This window comes from Chaetodon auriga, chromosome 18, assembly GCF_051107435.1.
Source record: "Chaetodon auriga isolate fChaAug3 chromosome 18, fChaAug3.hap1, whole genome shotgun sequence".
NCBI classification, from domain to species: domain Eukaryota; kingdom Metazoa; phylum Chordata; class Actinopteri; order Chaetodontiformes; family Chaetodontidae; genus Chaetodon; species Chaetodon auriga.
Window position 1 is genome coordinate 7796963 of NC_135091.1, and position 18636 is coordinate 7815598.

Sequence of the window (18636 nt, forward strand, 5' to 3'; positions counted from 1 at the left end):
CCTGTAGTGTGTCAATAATACTATAGCCTCTTCTAGAAGTGATTTAACGAACTAAAATGAAAATCGACTGTTTTTTCAATGGAGTTCTGAATGATAATATCTATATTTGGTGCGATGGCCGTGCACGTCTCCTCGTATCAAGATTTTCCCTCAAATGTGAACAGTTTATTTTAGATATTGTTCTAATAATAGTCTCCAGTGATAATTTTCCACAGGACGCTGCTGCGACTGTTTCTACGATGGTAGCAGCGAGTGTGGACGGGTCCATTCGGTGCGTGGGGGGGTGATTTGAAGTGCGACACAAACTAGAAGTCCGATAATCATCATAAGATGTCTTTTAAATGACGACCACGTTTACGTTCGACGCATTATTCTCACTCTGTATCATTACAAAGTGTGCTTACTCCTCCAGCAGCCAGGGGAAGTATGATTAACCGCCTTTAAAGAGAAAAGAAACCCCTTCAGTGGTAACTTGGGCAAGTCGGATGAAAACCGAGCTCTGTGCCACATCTTCCACTAAATGATAAAGCCGCTAACCCTGAAACTGGAGGCAGGACCGAATAAATGAGAAAGTAGCTTAAAAAGATAACCATATTTAAGCTATTCCGGTTATAATTTCCATCCTTTTTTTCCTCGGCGAAATTGGCAGGCAGTCGTAAAAGCATCTTAAATCCTCCTCGGGTTGTTTTTCTTTAGAGTTTTATCAACAGGAGGTCAGACTAACGTTACTTCTAGTTAACGGTTAAGTTGGAAAAGTTAACCGAACCAAAGTGGACTTTTCCACCGGAAGCCCCAGAAACAGCCTTTTCTCCTGAAAGAGGTAAGCTTTCATCACTTAATGAAGACAAAACACTCGGGTTGGTGACTGTAATGTCCAGTCTGCTCCAGTGGTTAGTCTGCCCTGGACTGCTGTGGCAGCTTCCCCCAGACAGGAGGGTGTCACAGGGGCTACACCCATAGCAGACTCGCCTACATCTCACCTTCACTCCAGAACATGAGGAAACTGTTTTAAAGAGTTACTCAGCAGCTGGCAGGCTAAAAATACATATATTTTTTTAATCAATGCAAGGTGTGCAAACAGCTTGAAACAACCTGAAATGTCTTTGATAATCACGCATTAATTTAGTTGAAGACAAAGTTGGGCCGGGAAAAGTGACAAAAGGACATTTTCCTACTTCAACGGGTTGTATATCACAATATGACAAAAGTACGTACGACCACATAAAATCAATCAATAAAATGGTTCAGAGCGATGATCTGTGCTCCCCTGCAAGCATTTAGATGTGCAAAACAAATACTTTTAGCTAATATACCATTAATATAATAACTAATAGCGTAGCTGTGTGTGCGGTGATAGTTTTGTGTGTCCTGTTGTTTTCTTCCTGTTGTTTTCTTGTGTGCAATGACTTTTGACAACAGAAATCTGTAGTAGGATGATATGATAATCTCCTATCATCATTATATGGGTCTGCTGGGACTCTATAAGTTATTGTGTAGTGTGAAGACTCAGTATTGATGAAGAAAGACCTGCTCCTTTGCATACTCTGGCACTATACATCTCTTCAAACTTTGTGTCTTGTGTCATAATTACTCTTGCCAGCCCATTAATTTAAACTCGTAGGCCTATTCCACGGCTCCACTGTCGTTGCTATGTACACTATAATAACGAAAAGGTCAAAGCCCACAAGTGATGAGCACGAATCCAAAATTATATAAGCCATCAGACCAGCTGAAAAACATTCTAACAAAGTCACTGCTAAAATAAAAAAAAAGACTTTGCAGTTGTGAACTTTTGCTTCCAAAACAGAATATGTGATGAAACAGTATCAGGCGTCGAGTATGGTGCAGAAATCACTGTCGTTGAATAAGTCATCTCGCTGTATTAGATTAAACTGCTTTTTGGAAACCAGCAGCAAACATTTTGAATACGCACACAGAAAAAAATGTTCTTTTTTCTCTTTAGTCTTGATGTATCTCCTGCCCTGTGTGTGCCCCAGATTGATAGTTACACCGCCTCCTTCTCATAAGCCTTAGCACTACTATCCTGTTGCCTTGACTACTGGTGTGTCAGGGGACTTCATCCTGATCCACTGCGTGATTTTCTCTGACACTAGTTCAAAGAGACTTTGTGCGAAGCAGCGCTCAAAGCGAGAATAACTAGAGAGCTCATTTTGTGTTTTTCTTCGCCTTCCGCCGGACCAGCTCCTCGCCCACCTGAAGCGGTCTTATTTACCAGAAGTCCACAGCACTTCATCCTGCACCGCTGCTCTGCTCGTCCACTGCACAGCAGGCGACACGCACCACTAAAATAGGAAGTCTGCTTGCTTTCTGCGCACCAAGCCGAATCAGTTTGTTTGATTTACATTCCATTCAAAAGAGGTGCGATACAGACTGCATGAAAGACGGTTACTCTGTCGTGTTTGTGCAGAGTTGAGGATGGGAAATGCCCCGTCAAATGTCAGCGCTGCTATGGGGAAGAAAAGGGGACATTTTCCTGTTTATTAACAAACTTTGCCTTAGTGCTGATTCTTATTATTATTTCTTTAATGAATCAATTAGTTTAGTAAAGTCTGTAAAATGTCAGAGAGTACTAAAAAATGTCAATCACAGTTTCCCAGAGCAATTTAGAAGCTGGAACCAGGAATGTTTTTTGGCAACAAAATGACTAATACAATTAATTCATTATGAAAATATCTGCCAATTAATTCTATATCTTTTTAATTTCTTTGCCAGTTTTTTTTTTCTTTGTGCATTCTGAAGTAAACTTTGACACCCGTTGCCTTTGTTTCCTACACTCGCTAACTGAAGCACTGTCAGAGGCATGATGAGCTCCATCAGCTGCGTGCCATGCGTTATGGATCCGCGACTGTATTTTTATAGACACCCTTCATCTCTCCTTTTATGACTGTCTTCATTGCTGCCAGCATCTGGAAAAAGAATAAAAGCTTTCTTTGTTGTGACAAGCCATTACCCAGGAAATGAGGTGGGCCTAGGAATGGCAAGCAGCAGTGAAACCGGCCTGGTCAGAGGTTTACAGGATCCCCACTGTAGCCTGCTGCACCGGAGCCTGTGTGAAACAGTCTCATTAGGCAGGGAACCCACTGGAAAAAGTGGACCATACAGAGCAGGGATGGCTATGGGGGTTGGGGACGAGGGGAGAGACTTGCTGTGTAATTGAGGGCAATTGCAAACACTGAATGTGGAATGGTACTCTTATGGGACTGTTGTGTATCAAACAATGCTTGCAGACTGCGGCCATCTCCTAAGTATTATCCAGATATTTCAGGGTATTTCTGCAATAATGACGCTCATGATGCTATGACAAAGTACTGAAATATATTTTTAGTTTACAATTTGCAATAGCTGTTGAGCTTTTGGCTCCCCTCGTTCTTAACTGGGGGCTTTTGCTTGAGGTGGTGAAATAGTTTGTTGTATTGCCCCTTTTTGTTGGTCTTTTGTACCCAAACCACTTCCACACTATTGTAGTCGCTCCCCTTTTTGGAACTAACTCCTCCACCATGGAGCTGGCAGCAGTGTTACTTTTGCTTTCAGGCATGGTTGTTGTTGTTGTTGTTGTTGTTGTTATCGTTGTTGTTGTTGTCGTTGTTGTTGTGCCAAGCGGTGTGACATCATTAACATCGGGAAGTTGAGACAGAGCAGTATCTAGAAGTTATTTCTGACCACATTTCAAAACATTTTCCATTGCACAAGTAGCAACACCAGAATAGCTCAGTTCCCAGCTGTGAAAACTTACAGTAAAAAGCATCCTGTGATGTCTCAATCTGCGTGCATATGTAGAAGCCACTTACATTTTATAAGCATAAATGGAATAACATACAGCTAATTGGGCAGTGTATTGAGGCAAGCAGCGGCCTCCTCAGCCACTAAAATGATATGGAATAAGCCTTAATTGCAACCCCTTATGTTATCTGAGGGATTCTAGTCTCTTTTTAGGCCTAATGAGCATCATCCAGAGGTCAGTGGAGTCTGTAAGAATGTCATGATAAGTGTGTTTGTGTCATTTTACCAGAGCACACACTGTTTTGCTGCTTTCTCCCCAAATTCTAGCACTTGGATGTAAACTCTTAATTTAGCCTCAGAGCTTCTTGAAACCTCACGGCAGCCCTTTTTTCAGTCTCGCAGCCTGGAATCTTCTGGGTTTCATGTGGCTTTGTGTGTTTGAGGGAATAAATAGCAACGCCCATATTTATGTCTGCTCCAGCTCAGCCTGCACACTGAGCTGTCCTGGAAAAGTCCATGTGACCCAGAGCTGAGGAGGCGCTGCCGCTTCCCCATCCTGTTGTATGTTAAGAGCGGAAAGACCTCGTTCAGGCTCGCAGGCCGGTGGGCCATTTATGCCATAGCTGTCTGAAATATCTCAACAATTATTTGAAGGATTGCCATGAAATTTTGCACAGCCGTTGATTGCGCCCTCAGGATGAATCCAAGTAACTTTGGTGTTTCCATTATTCTTCCTCTAGTGCCACCAGCAGCTCAAACATTTTCACTTATCAAGTGAAATATCACTCGATGGATTGGCGCAAATTCTTGTGCAGACTTTGCTTTGGGAATATGTTAGCATGCTGATGTTAGCGTTTAGCTCAAAGCACCACTGTGCCCACGCTGTAGACTCACTGTAGACTCTAATGTTATATATATCTGGAATTAAGTATTATAGCAATTAAATATGAATGCATTGTCAGTTTAAAAGTCTAACCCACCACACTGGTCGAAAAGATTTTCATTTGTGGATGGTATGATGAGATTTGTTTCTTTATTTGTTTTTGCAGTGCGCCCTTGCTGAACTTCTGATTTCACAGTTGAATGAATCAGAAAACAGGGCAAAGAAGTAAATGTTATTAATGTGTTGTGCATCTGGTTTCTTTGACGTTGTTAAGAGTTTGTGTCACCGGCCGTTTCTCAAACCTGCCCGCCTCTCATGTTACTCTGTGACTTCCATTCATCCAACAGCAGGAAATTACACCCGTGTGACAATTATGAGAGAAGAAGGCGTCCGTGCGTAGAAAAGACCTCATCCAGATTCACGCTGCTCTCATTTGTTCTACGCCAGATAGAATCGTTCTGATGCCAATAACACAGGAGCGATGGGATTTCAATAATTGAAAGAGAGAGAACATAGGGACAATACATCGCTCTCTCTCAGATAAATTCATTAAAGGTAACTCACACGAGAGGAGGTGTATTCAGAGGGATTATTACGCTATTGAACGGTAGATATTAGCAAAGCGACTCACATAGTATAGCTGGAAACAGTTTTTCTTTCTATGTGTCATGCTTTTTCCATTCTTTCTTCTTCCCTGCCCCCGCACATCTCCTTTCCTATCCCTCCCACACGCACACTTTACCAGATACATGTTGTAAAATATTAGCTCAGCTTCATGTGTTTTTCCTTTTTACCTTCTTACCATGTTGATCCTTCCCTCCTTCCTTCTGTCTTTCTTTCTTAGCGGCACACACACACTGAAGATGACCCTCTTTAACTTAATTAATTAATTTTCATTAATACTGAAAATGTTGAAGGATACTTTGGAGAATAAACAGCTGGATTTCAGAATAAATGAAACATATTTTCTCCTCTTATTTGGGAAACGTCTGCCCACAGTACCCTTTGTGAAACTGTTACACGTTTTGCTTACCAACACATCCATATTTGCCTCTGCTTCATCGGTGGGTTGCATGCACAAAGTGTCCCATCTAATACTTGTTATGCTGTTATGGTTTTATCCTGGATGTGTTGTTTTCATGCATCCTCATATCCCCAATCATGAATGCCGCTGCATACATGAATAAACAGATTTTGCCACCATGGAAACAGAATTTAGACAAACCACCAAACCTCCAGGTGAATAGGCCCAGGTGGTCAAATGTTTCACTGTCTTTGTTTGCATTGGTATTCGTGCATTGGCCATCGTTTGTGTTTGTCTTTAATCAGTGTCCGAACGCCACCTGCTTAAAATTAGTTTAAATATTCATTGTTACGTAACGGTGGAGATGACTGTGGAGGTGAATGTCTGGCCGTCTCAGTAACAACAGTCAGTGTCCGTCTGACCTTTCAGAAAGTAGCTTTATTGAGAATTACAATGCCCCAGGACACTTGTCTTTCCACCATGCAGTGAAGGGTCGATAAATTATCACTGTGCCAGAGGATTCATACTGTATCCACGGAGACCAGGCCACCCCCACCACACACACATAGACACACATATTATAACCTCATGACATATGAGTTGTAATCTCATCTCTAGTTTCCTCCTGTGTATGGACTCTCAACTGTCCAGATTTATCCGTCAGCTTGGTCGTCTAAGGAGCATCTTCAGCACATGTTTTATGATAAAACACTGCTGCAAGCTGAGAGAAATTATTGAACCAATGAATCATTTATGATCTTCATACAAGGATATTAATGAGGGTTGTTGGTCTCCTGCAGGAGCAGAGAAAGCTGAGCAGCCAGCAACGTGGGGGAGTAAAAGCACAGGGAGAGTGGAGAAGTGAACGGAGAAGGTAGAAACATCAGCCCAGCCACCAGCCCGCCCGAGTCTGTCGTGCCATGGGGAAACAGAACAGCAAGCTGCGGCCCGAGGTCCTCAACGACCTGAGAGAAAACACCGAGTTCACCGACCACGAGCTGCAGGAGTGGTACCGCGGCTTCCTCAAGGACTGTCCCACCGGCCACCTGACTGTGGAGGAGTTCAAGAAGATCTACGCCAACTTCTTCCCCTACGGAGACGCCTCAAAGTTTGCTGAGCACGTCTTCCGCACCTTCGACACCAACGGCGACGCCACCATCGACTTCAGGGAGTTCATCATCGCCCTGAGCGTGACGTCTCGCGGCGGGCTGGAGCAGAAGCTGCGCTGGGCCTTCAGCATGTATGACTTGGACGGGAATGGCTACATCAGCCGGGCAGAGATGCTGGAGATAGTTCAGGTGAGGACACACTGTGTGACTCATACTACAGAAAACAGGGTTTGTCATGGATGCATATGCTGCGTGTACCAGCCTCTTCAGCCTACACTGCTTCATCTGAGATATAAATGTGACCTGATGACGTTCTAGCCATATAACATTTAGTTGATATCATACACTGAGTATTCAAGTAGGAGGAATAGAAATGTAAAACGTTTTCCTTTTTTTAATTCATAACAGTTTTACAGCTTTAAGTCTGAACTCAGAAAATGAAGTTTTCTAATCAGATTTTAAGACAAATCTCTGTATGTACATAACAAAACAACAAACTTAATTTATTCAAAACTAAAGACTAAACTGAATTATTACTTGTTCTACAGACTTTAATTCCTAGTATGGCTGCAGCTAATGATTGCTTTCATTATTGAATTTGTTTATTGTGCAGATTAACTGATAAACTGTGTGGTCTACAAAATGTAAAAAAAAAAAAAAATCCTCAATCCCAAAGTGAGGTCTTCAAATGTCTTGTTTTCCAGTCCAAAATCTAAAGACATTCAGTTTACAATCACATAAAGACAGAAATGCAGCAAATCCTCACAGTTTCACAAGTTGAACTGAGGATTGTTTGATACTTTTTGTTTGATAAATTGCTGAAACAGTCAAGTCATTTCAGTTTTATCAGCACTAATTCCTTGTGATGTATGCATTTCATCTTACTGGCTAAAGACTCTTTTTAGGCTCAGTAGTCAGGAGATTTTCACCTCACATCATGGAGGCAGCTCTCTGGTTTTTCTTATCGCTGTGGCTATATTTACTCTTCCAATATGGTGAGCTGAGCAGCCTGCAGGGCCATATCAATATTGGCTCAGTCCCTTGTGTTTGTGGATACAAATGAATGTTAAAAAAAAAAAAAAAAAAAACCTCAAAAGCCTCCGTGCTTTTGTTACCGTAGAATACTTTCTGTTTTTCTGTTTCCCTCATCAAAGCCTCAGACCTTTACATGAACTGTGTATAGATGTAGAAGATGCAGGCACATTATAGCCTGTTCAGACTCACTGTGAGTAACAGCGGGATGAGCTTTAGTTTCCAGAACACCATCAATACCAGGGAGCAGCAGAAAACAGGTCAAAGCATTCACACGAACCATGTAACAAATACGTCAGGTGGGAGCAGTTATTTTTCATCGCTGTAGCCTAAAAGATTCACACAGACAGAGAACCAAATTAATATACACATAACAGCAATCGACCTTCCTCATCTGTATGAGGTTAGGACGTTGAAGGCAGACTGGCCTCCCCCTGTTCAAGGAGCTGCTTCCGTCTGGCTGCTGACACAATCTGCTAAGATGCTGGACCAGTACACTTCAGAACTCATCTGTCCCCGCTGCCACTGGCCTCTTAGACAGCTCAATGTGATTTTTTTTTGTATGTTCTGTATTTATTTCTCATCGTTCATCTGATTGTTTGGCTGCACAACAAATGGCCCCTCTGGCCCGGTGAAGACACCTTGACCTTGACCTCATTCTTACCATCCTTTGCAGGCAATTTACAAGATGGTGTCATCAGTGATGAAGATGCCTGAGGATGAATCAACACCAGAGAAGAGGACAGATAAGATCTTCAGACAGATGGACATTGACAATGATGGTAAGTTTTTATCTGCATGCTTTTGTGAAGAGTTTGTTGCAGACCAAAGTTAGCCTGTTTAGCATTTAGAAGGACTGTTGCGGATTTAAGTGTTTATTAATGCATTTGTCATCAACTATAACTCCTCCTGTGAGCACCTGTAAGTGGAGGCTGCTGTATAAACAGATACTGAACGATAATATAGTAAAATAACAGTTGGAATAATGTCAAATATGTCTTCATAGGAGAGATTGTAATTGCTGTAATTGAGTGTGCTGGTCCTCTATGACTGCAGAGCTGAAATATACCAAGACTCACAATGAAAGTGGAAAACAAAAGTAAACTAACACGACTCAGCTAGAGGAAGGATTACACTAAAGAAAGAAACCGTCACATCAAGACAGCAAAAAATCCAGACGTATCATGAGAGGTTAGTTATGTAACAGCCTTTGACATTGTACACTTATCACCACGGGGCACTTTGGAGAGTAACAGGAAATAAGGAAGATGGGCGACCGAGTGAGAGGGAGAAATTGGATGTCACATAACAACATGACATAACACGACTCACAAGATCATTAACAGCCTTTTGCATCCGAGCCTGCTGCGCCACCTCCATGCCAGTGGTTTGACATTTAGTGTGAAAAGGTGATGCTGCACCCATGTGAATGCGCGCCCGAGCATTTCCAAAGTCTCGCTGCTCTCAGCGTAAGATATTTAGAGCTATTCATAAGGCAGTGGGAAGCTCAGCTTGTTTGGAAACAGAAGGTCAGACTGTGTGTCTCAGGCTCTAGTTTTATCGTGTGGTACCAAAGACCAGCGGGAGGGTAAATCCAGCAGACCTCAGTTAACCCTCCTACCAGTGTCGTTTACACAGGTGCTGTGAACACACATTATGGTGTACTGTTGCATTTTATCTTTGTGCTAATCAGTCAAATATATTTCACATTTCCAATTTTCAGTATTATTTAGCATTTTTTTAAGTTGGTTGCTTAGGAGTTTTGTTTGCAGTGCATAAAAATCTTAAGTAGGAAGTAAAATATTAAAACAGTGCATGATCAAAGTCATCAATATGTCAGTGCAGCTCATTTGGCTTTGATACCTGTTCAAACATTGAATCATTTTTTTATTCTTTCGCACAACTTTTCATCCCAGAAACCCACAAAATAGAAAATAAGTAATCAGTTGATTCTAATATTTAGATATTTAAATATTTATTCAGGTTTTATTTGAATATACGATTGAGATGAGTCGGTTTCTTTTAATGTAATCAATATCATTAATATTGATAGAGTTGCTATTATGGCCAGTACCAATTAATACTAAGAATTCCAAAGGAATTTCTCTATGAATTAGTTATTTTCTTAATCTTATAAACAATATTCTGTGTTGGCATCAGTAATATTGATACCTGAAATACTTGTTTTAGTGTCCAGTTCTTTTGTCAAAGTGCTGATCAATACAGCTGAAGAATGAATGAATGACACAAAAACAGCACGACAGCACCTCCTGCTGGTTGATGTGACTTGACAACAACATTTGACACAATTACTGTGACGTATTAAAACATTACGTTGTCTGTTCTCTGTTATCTGGACATCAGTGATTATGTTTTAAGCTCCACAGGAACATCGGTGGCTGCTTGCTGCATGATTCAGCCCCTGCTGACTGTGTTTTCTGGTCTCTGCTTCACAGGTAGATTGTCTTTGGAGGAGTTCATTAAAGGTGCCAAGAGCGACCCGTCCATTGTGAGACTGCTGCAGTCGGATCAGGGAGCCTCTCGTCAGTTCTGAAGACAGAGACAATGGCAGACACACACTCTCTAAAACCACATCCTTCCAGCTTTCTGCCGTCGTCACACCTCCCCCCAAAGACAGTCTTTCATTTTAACAGCACTCCATGTCTTAATGTTTACATTAATGGATTCTTCTCTCCTGTCAATGTGGCTCCTTTTCTGTGGACTATGACGTGCTTTCAGTTGTGTACATGCTTCTCCAAAGCTCTCCTGCCTTGAAATGGTTCTAACCCGTTCTCCGTAAGTGAAGTGCCATATCATATATTTATAACTGACTGGATCATGTGCTCGCAAGTATTATGACTCCCATTATGTTACACTAAGGGGAGACTAATTACATCACTTCATATATGATTGGACTTAGCTCGTCGGCTTGTCGTTCAGGACTGCAGCTCAACAAGCTGCTGTTCTAAACAAGCTCTATATGCCTTTGGTCTTGCATGCGCTCGGTGATACGCGTTTACTGATATTGTAACAGTTCATGTGAATAAGGAGGTCGTGATTGTTTTTATTCCTTTTTATTTTTGTAACAAAAATGTCATTTTGTTTTCACACAATTGAAATAAAGTCGTGTAAGAAAAATCTACACAAGAAGTCCCACAGTATCCCCTTGTCCTGGACAGACCAAGATTCACACTTATTGATTTAAAAAGAGAAAAACAATTGTCACATCGGGTTGGACATTGAAGTGTTACTTTGACGAGTCCACATCTTAGAATGGGTGCTGAAGAGGGGAACGATGTTTAAAAAAGACTTGAATGAACGACTGAAATGCCACATTCAGAACCTCCTCCCTCCTCTCCTCAGCTGTATAAATATGCAGCTTATAACGTTCAGCAGGTACGTATGTGAGGCACAGTTCACTCCAGGGACACCATACATGTCCCCTCCCCCCCCTCCCCTCCCCTCCCCTCCTGTCCCCGTGAGACTGACAAAGATGACGTGAGAAACTGCAGGTGTCTCTCATGTGTCTTTTCTGGAGTATTTCAGTAACTGGGCGACCGGGCCTCCCATTCGTCCACAGGAGACGGGAGGCGGGTCGCGCAGGACCAAACCAGACCAGACCAGATCCAACCGGGCAGTCTGGACCAGATCCCGCCCCATTTGGCTCATAACTCATCCTTGTCAAAGTCATCATCCAGGTCTACATCACTGAGGTCGTAGTCCTCCTCCTCAGGAAGCTGTGGTTGACAAGGAGGGTGAAATAAAGACTGTTAGCAAAGATGTTAGCAAGACACAAAAACTCTGTCTCTTCTTAACCTGAGACAGTGATTGCAGATGGACTTCCAATGTGTGAAAAGACACATTATCTGGACTTTTTGGAGCCCTTCAGCTGCCATGTTATGTAACAGTGTTCCTTGACATGCTCTTCTGTATGCATGGCTGCAGCAAGCAGCAGGTGGAGGTTATTTATACGAAGCCTGGCAGACACTGTACACCTCATTTTAACCCCAAACCGGTCGCCCCCTATTGATTTTAAAACCAGGCTGAATTTCTGCCATTGGATGTGCAGTTTGAGGGGGTTTCAAGATGGATGAGTAATTGCCTGAAAAGATGGAATGAGAAATGCAGCTGAACTTTGCTGCAGAGCACACAGACTGTGTTGTACATTACACCACTGCTCCCACTCACCTGCCCGTCTTTGCCGTCCCAGGCCTCAACAGTGTGAATCTTGGGCATGACCCCACCTCCCAACGTGGCGGTTGAGCCACGGCCCACGGAAAGCTCCCTGAAGAGAAGACGAACCGCGTGAGCGCCATCACTTTGTATTTTGATTCTTGCAAAAAGATCAGCCAACAGCCGCGCCCTTACCTGAGGAACTCATGAATGCCGGTCTCACTGAAGGAGCCCCTGAGAAGAGCAAATTTCATCTTGCGTGCATTGATGGCAGCCATGGCGGGGTAGCCGAATCCACCAATACCCAGAGAGGCCTCCAGCTCCATCTGAGCTCCTGCCTCAGTCCACAGCCAGCTGACAAAGAGAGCGCGAGCTGTTAGTCACAGCCACAATTAGTCACTTGAATACTAATCCATGACTGGCCACTCATCCTCACCCCCACATCTTCTTCTTGTACTTCTCAGACATCTTCATCATCACCTCCAGGTAGCTGTTTCTACCCACAGCACCTGTTGAGACAGTGAATGGTGAGAGATTCAACAGATGTCCCCACACGACACCAGTTCTCAGCAGTACTGCTACTCTCGGCTGTCACCAAACACAAAAACTAAAACTTGCAGCGAACTGTGATCATGTTAAGAATAAACTCCTCCGCTGAACATTACTCTGTCCTTTCAGTTCAGTGTGTGTGTGTGTGTGTGGTCTCACCTGTGTCCAGGATGTGTGGCAGGACAGCAATTACACACAGCTGACTGTCCTCACAGGTCTTCTTCACGATGTCTTCACTGAGGATCTGAGAGACAAACATTTATAATACACAGAAATGTACTTATTATTATTATTTGTAAGCAGAACCCCACCTCCAAAAACTTTGAGCACTTATTCAAACACCAGCACTTCATACTTCAATGCATGCAGTGCACTGACCTCCAGCAGCTCAGGAGGAGCGGCGTTGTCAGAGAACAGATCCAAAGCCTTCTCGATGATGTCGCCACGGGAGCGGCCTCCTTGGTAGTCTTCGGGCTCCTCGCCTTTGCGGAAAATCTTGATGGTGGGAAATCCTCTGACCTGGACGCAAACACAAGCTTCAGTTCTGTGGACAAGCGCCTTAGATTCAGCTGAATGTGGATATCGAATTAAACTGAAATATTAGTGGTTTACGTAACTTTATCACGCAGGTTAAATGTGACACGGAGCAAGAAATAAAAGCACGAATCACGGATTTGGCATTTGACTTTGAAGTTGGGTTTCCTCGGGCAAAGTCTGGGCCTGATTTAATGAGTGTGATCTGACTGACTCCAGACTAACAGCTTGGCTTTCAATGTCAGTGCCAGTACACTCCATCACCTTTACAAGGTCAAAGCCACATGCAAAGCACATATACCGGCTGCTGGTGGATTATCATGTTCACCGATTAATTTTACTAATGTACCACCTCATCTGATTGTGTGGTGACGTTCACACTGAGCACTGCAGTTGTTTGTATCAGGATTGTGCATCAGTGTAATACATGAACCTCATGATTCTTACTCACCCCGTAGCGGCTGGACAGAGCCTGGTGTACAGTCGCATCCACGGCTCCGAGGCGAACTTTGCCCTTGGTCTGCTCCTTGACAGCTGTGGCTGCAGCTGCCCACTCGGGCTCCAGGCTGTCGACAAAAGAAGAGACCGATGGTTCAGGAAAACTTGTTACAAGGAAGCAAATCCACAGCGGAGGATTCAGAATTACATGTGCGCATTGTTGAAAACTGAACTGACCAACCGGCAGAGAGCGAGCTACAGAGCTGCAGCTGAAAAACAAGCTGATCTCACTGAACAGTTTTAATAAGGATTACTTTTTATCAAAGTCACAGTTCTCATGACGTGTTTTCAGTCAGGCCTGTGGATTATCCAGAATTACTGGGAGAGCGTTTCCAGACAGAAACAGCGTTCTTTAGTTTTTCAGTGCTTTGAGCAACACAAACAAAACTCCATTAGCCTCTTTTGCATTTGAGGCAGCAGAGATCTCAGACACATCTCCCCAGTCATGGCGAGTAGGGGGGGGGACTGTGTCAGCTACTGAACTCACTTCTTGCAGTGTCCACACCAGGGGGCGAAGAACTCCACCAACCACACTTCATCGCTCTGCAGCACCATCTTGTCAAAGTTATCATCAGTGAGCTCGACCACATCCTTCTTGCTGCCACCGCCGCTGCCGCCCTGCTGCTGGAGGGCAGTTGAGCGTTACTTAAGGGTTTGGGTGAAGGGTTGGAAAGGCGACTGCATGGTTTCGCTACTGGATCTACCTGTTTGCTGTAGCCGGAGCCGCCAGACTTGCCGCTCAGCCTCTCTTTGACCAGAGAGCGCAAAGCGTTCATGGCTCCGTCCACGATGGCCTGGCTGCTGCGCCCGCCTGAGGGGTGAAGACACGCAGAGGTCAGCCGCTGCAGCCAAAAACATCTTTGACTACAGAACCTCAAAATCTGCCTCACAACAACTTCAAACAAGACCTTTCTGGAAAGTTTCCTTGAAAGCAAATTAGTGTGTGTTGCCCTTCTGACCCCTGTATTCCCTTTTCTCAGAGGCGTATGTTTGGTGCAGTGGTTTCTTCTGTACCTTGGTACTCCTCTGGCTTGTTCTTATTGGCTCCAAAGATCTTGATGGTGGGGAAACCTCTGACGCCATACTGACCACCCAGTGATTTGTGCTGGTCTGCATCTATGGCACCGACCTTAACGATACCCTGAGGGGTTTCAGAACAGACAGGTTGGCGTGCGCAGCCTCAACTTTTAATCACCGCACCACATGACAGGCCTGTTAATCATTTCCTTCACATGACACCTGCGTGCTGTTTCACAACCCTGCCTGCAGGATTTGATAACAGAGGTGACAGAAAAACAGTCTTGAGCCTTGTTTTTGTATGGAACAAACTTAATATTATTCATTAATATTTAACTGCAGTTCCATATCTACCCACGTCTGACGCCTCTGTTTACAGTTATTCTTACTTTGAATTATAAACTTCTAAACACTGGTAGGTGGAACGAAGCGGAGAGCTTAGAAATCGTGATACAGCGTCAGTGTTTGGTCCTGGTCTTTAACGGTGCACATTCAATCATCACACATTGCATTAACTGCCTGATTATTTTTTAAGTATGCAAATATCTAGTGAAACCACATCATCATAATCATATTGCCAATAGCAGCATGCTCTGCTGATAGCCCTGATAAGACCAGATAATGAGATGAATGATGGGAAGCTTTTCACTGAAAACGTCTGGGACAATAAAACCTGCCAGTCAGTCTGCAGCCCAACCAGCAATAAATGACAAGATGAACAGAGGTGTTCTGTTTACCTTGAGGGCAGTGGCTGCCTTCTTCCAATCTGGAGTCAGATTTTGACAGTGGCCACACCTGTGGTGATAAAAAGAGGGGAAGGCAGGAGGAATCAGAGATGAAAATGCTTTATTGAGGGTCATCTAATATTAACATACACACTATGATATTAGAGAGACTTTCCTACATCCCCTCAGTACGGGGCTGCTGAATGCATTCAATACACATCACAAGTATTCGTCACTCCTATTAATCACTGAGTCAATATCAACACATCCTGTGAATATTTAACACCTTCATGGTGTGCACATCCCCTCAGGCGACTTGTTATTCAGACTTCAACTGCTCGTTTATCTGACATGCCGATTACTCCTAATAACCAGAGCTCATTCAAAATCTGGTAACTTCTCAGACTGCACTCAAGTCATTTCCTGTTTAGATAAGCTTTTGTTTTGTTGTGTCGTGTGTGTGTGTGTGTGTGTGTGTGTGTGTGTGTGTGTGTGTGTGTGCGTGCATGCTGCCTGCCTGCATCTATGCTACCACAAACTTCTTATCCATTTTTAAAGCACTCTGAGTTGCTTTCACAGGACACTGTGCTCTACAAATAACCTCAAACTGTGCAAACTGCAGTGCAACCCAAGGAGGAGCTCCCAGTTTTGCATACAGTCTCTTCAGATGGTGTTTCGATGAGGATGAGCAAGTCCTGTCGAAGTGAGATGCTTGTACTGAAACTACGGCACCGCTTGGCTGATCAGACACTTGTTACCACTGAATGATGGCCAACAAAGCTGCATGGACTCACCAGGGAGCGTAAAACTCAATCAGCCACAGACTGTCACTCTGGATCACCTCCCTGTTGAAGTTCGAGGGGGTGAGCTCAATAACATCATCACTGGCTGAGTAAAAGGCTTGGACGGACAGGACCAGGGAGCAGCCCAGCACTCCTGGAGGAGAAGAGGGAGACACAAAAGGGTTACCCTCAACGCTGAAACAGTCAGACCAGCCAAAGGAAGTCGTGACAGGACATCGTAGGACTTCTTCAACGCGGTTTATAGGGAGAAATATTTCAAATTTGCGAAACTGGCGTCTGTTAATTCATTGACTGCACGATAACGGAGGCCTGCGCACCTTAACTTAGCTATTTAAGCTAACCACAGTAGCGAAACCGCAGTCAAATACAACATACGTGAACGACTTCAAAAAAAGCACATTTCACAGAGGTAAAAAAACAGCTGCTGCTGTTGTCTCTCACCAAGTAAAAGCGGTCTCATGGTTTCAGAAGCTCTCCGGTCGCCTCCCGTGTTAGCAGTACACTCACACACCGCGGCCGCTGCGTCTCCCACAAAAGTAGATCGAAAAATCTGACCGTGGCCCACGCTGATTGGTCCGCCGGCGGCGAGTCTGCGCCTCAGCCAATCAGCCCGCGCCGTGTAGTTTGTGGGAGGAGGGGCCAGAGGAGAGAGGAACCAAGGGCTCATTGTAAAGGAGATGCAACATATGTGACAAGGCTGACTCAGTCTAAAACAAACCTGATGATGATGATGATGATGATGGTGATGAGAAGGGCCTTCATGTTCATGTACATATTTATACACAGCACACAGACCGTGAATGTACAATATATTCAAAGTAAATATGAAGCAGGCCACCAAAAGTTACTGATGTGTTATCATAACTTTCACTGGCAGTGTTCGAAGAAGTATTCAGATCCTGTAATTAAGAAAAGCAGCTTTACCACAATATAAAACTACTCCACCAAAAGTAAAGCAGTCAAATATTCATTTTTGACTTATGAATGAAAGTACGGAAGTATTAGATAAATAGATGGCACTGTTTATCTAATACTATTAACTTCAGTGCATGAATATAGATAGATTGATAGATTACTTTGTTTGTCCCAAATGGAAAAATTGCATTCATGTAACACACATCTTAAAAACAAGTGTGGTAGGCAAGAACCACAATACAAATGAAAAGTAAATTCATATCCAAAAACTACAGTAAACTAGAATAAAATCAAAACTGAGAATAGAGACTAGAAGCAAGAAATAAACAAACTAAAAGTAGGACGTATTACCAGTAAAGTGTACGTAAAGAATCAGAAGTAAAGGTAGTAGGAGGAGAATGGCCCTTGGCGGTGCTGCATAATGATATATTATAATACTGGATCATTACAACTGATGCAATAACCTGTAACAGTTACCTGAATGTTGTAGCCAGCTGAAACGGAGATTTGGGTAGTTTAATCCTCAATAATCCCTCATGTTTTATAAATCTAAAAAGTAACTTCAGCGGTCAAATGACTCTAGTGGTATAAAATGTGCAAAATTTACCTCTAAAATGGAAGCATGAAGTATCATAGAATGGGAAAACTCATGTAAAGCACAATTATTTCAAACTTGTACTTGAAAATGGATTTAATCACAAGCTGCCACTTTTACAAGTACAGCACAGCAATATTTCTATATTTTCTTACAAAACTGCTTACGTAAACAAACTCTCACTTTCTCAAATTTGATAAGGTCACTGTAATCTCAAGACAATAAAGTCCTTGTGACTGTCAAACTATTCCTTTACTCAAATTCACCGGTGACAGTCCAATTTAATGTTATAACCTTGGGAAAATTAAAACAATATAAAGGCACTTTATGAACTTTTGGACAAAGTTTGACTCCGCTGCACTGCAGGTTTTACTTCACATGTTGTTTTTTTGCCTTAAGAATGTACAATAGTCTACCACAAACTCTACATTGTTCTTTTAATGACTTATTAATGGATTCCTATCCTCAGTGGTCTGCACCATTGTTTGGAAGCAGGAAAATGACAGCCTGTAGCTACTGTAGTGTCAACGTCTTACCACTAGGTGGAGACAAACAACAAGGCAAAGCGCTGTCGAGACGCTTTTCTGGCCAGCCTGTCTGCCAATCAATAATTCAGAGCGGGCTACTGCGGAACCATTCAGTTCAACTCAGAGTACAAGTTTTGAGAAATCTCTGAAAATTTATATTACAAAGTGGAAAACCCAATAAATTCATGCAATGCTCCTATTGACGGAAGTCGCATGTGTAACCTTCAACCATCACCTGACACAAAGAGTATACAGTAAAACAGGTTTTTACAATAGCCTGATATTTATTGAGCCTACCCTCTATCAGATTTAGTGATTATTACTCAGCCTATGACTCCTTTCCGTCGGGGTTACTTGCTGATAGCCTATAATGCATTCAAAATGGATGATGGATAATGCGTCTGGGGTTTAAGGGAAAAGATTCTCCAAGGTGTTATTGTAGAAAAAAGGGGGTTGATTTAGTGTAGTCTGTTAATCGGCGACCTTTAACTAACTGTTGCTTCTTCGACCC

The 18636-nt window shown here is 43.0% G+C and overlaps 2 protein-coding genes across 4 annotated transcripts; one reads left to right on the top strand and one right to left on the bottom strand.

The window, feature by feature from the left end:
• Nucleotides 1-518: 518 nt before the first annotated feature.
• hpcal1 (hippocalcin-like 1) lies at nucleotides 519-10939 on the top strand. Its single transcript, XM_076756452.1, has 4 exons — nucleotides 519-820; nucleotides 6449-6946; nucleotides 8466-8571; nucleotides 10246-10939. Exons 2-4 carry the CDS (start codon nucleotides 6569-6571, stop codon nucleotides 10341-10343), a joined length of 582 nt encoding a protein of 193 aa, XP_076612567.1. The 5' UTR covers nucleotides 519-820; nucleotides 6449-6568; the 3' UTR covers nucleotides 10344-10939.
• pdia6 (protein disulfide isomerase family A, member 6) lies at nucleotides 10848-16770 on the bottom strand. Of its 3 annotated transcripts, none has more exons than XM_076756451.1 (13): nucleotides 16530-16770; nucleotides 16080-16221; nucleotides 15298-15355; nucleotides 14558-14684; nucleotides 14248-14354; nucleotides 14031-14164; nucleotides 13497-13611; nucleotides 12890-13030; nucleotides 12671-12755; nucleotides 12399-12471; nucleotides 12158-12316; nucleotides 11978-12074; nucleotides 10848-11526 (listed from the first exon to the last, which is right to left on the bottom strand). In XM_076756451.1, exons 1-13 carry the CDS (start codon nucleotides 16753-16755, stop codon nucleotides 11455-11457), a joined length of 1536 nt encoding a protein of 511 aa, XP_076612566.1. In that variant the 5' UTR covers nucleotides 16756-16770; the 3' UTR covers nucleotides 10848-11454. The 3 variants fall into 3 exon arrangements, with proteins under 3 accessions (XP_076612566.1, XP_076612565.1, XP_076612564.1); XM_076756450.1 differs by having other exon boundaries at nucleotides 14031-14167; XM_076756449.1 differs by having other exon boundaries at nucleotides 14031-14161; nucleotides 14239-14354.
• Between the last annotated feature and the right edge of the window lie 1866 nt (nucleotides 16771-18636).

Excerpts from the sequence above, each read along its gene's own strand:
- pdia6 (XM_076756449.1), bottom strand. The coding sequence starts at position 16,755 with ATGAGCCCTTGGTTCCTCTCTCCTCTGGCCCCTCCTCCCACAAACTAC. Across the intron at positions 16,222-16,529 it reads CATGAGACCGCTTTTACTTG|GAGTGCTGGGCTGCTCCCTG; the intron begins GTGAGAGACAAC and ends CTTCTCCTCCAG. Across the intron at positions 12,075-12,157 it reads GGCATTCATGAGTTCCTCAG|GGAGCTTTCCGTGGGCCGTG; the intron begins GTAAGGGCGCGG and ends TCTTCTCTTCAG.
- hpcal1 (XM_076756452.1), top strand. The coding sequence starts at position 6,569 with ATGGGGAAACAGAACAGCAAGCTGCGGCCCGAGGTCCTCAACGACCTG. Across the intron at positions 6,947-8,465 it reads AGATGCTGGAGATAGTTCAG|GCAATTTACAAGATGGTGTC; the intron begins GTGAGGACACAC and ends CATCCTTTGCAG. Across the intron at positions 8,572-10,245 it reads GATGGACATTGACAATGATG|GTAGATTGTCTTTGGAGGAG; the intron begins GTAAGTTTTTAT and ends TCTGCTTCACAG.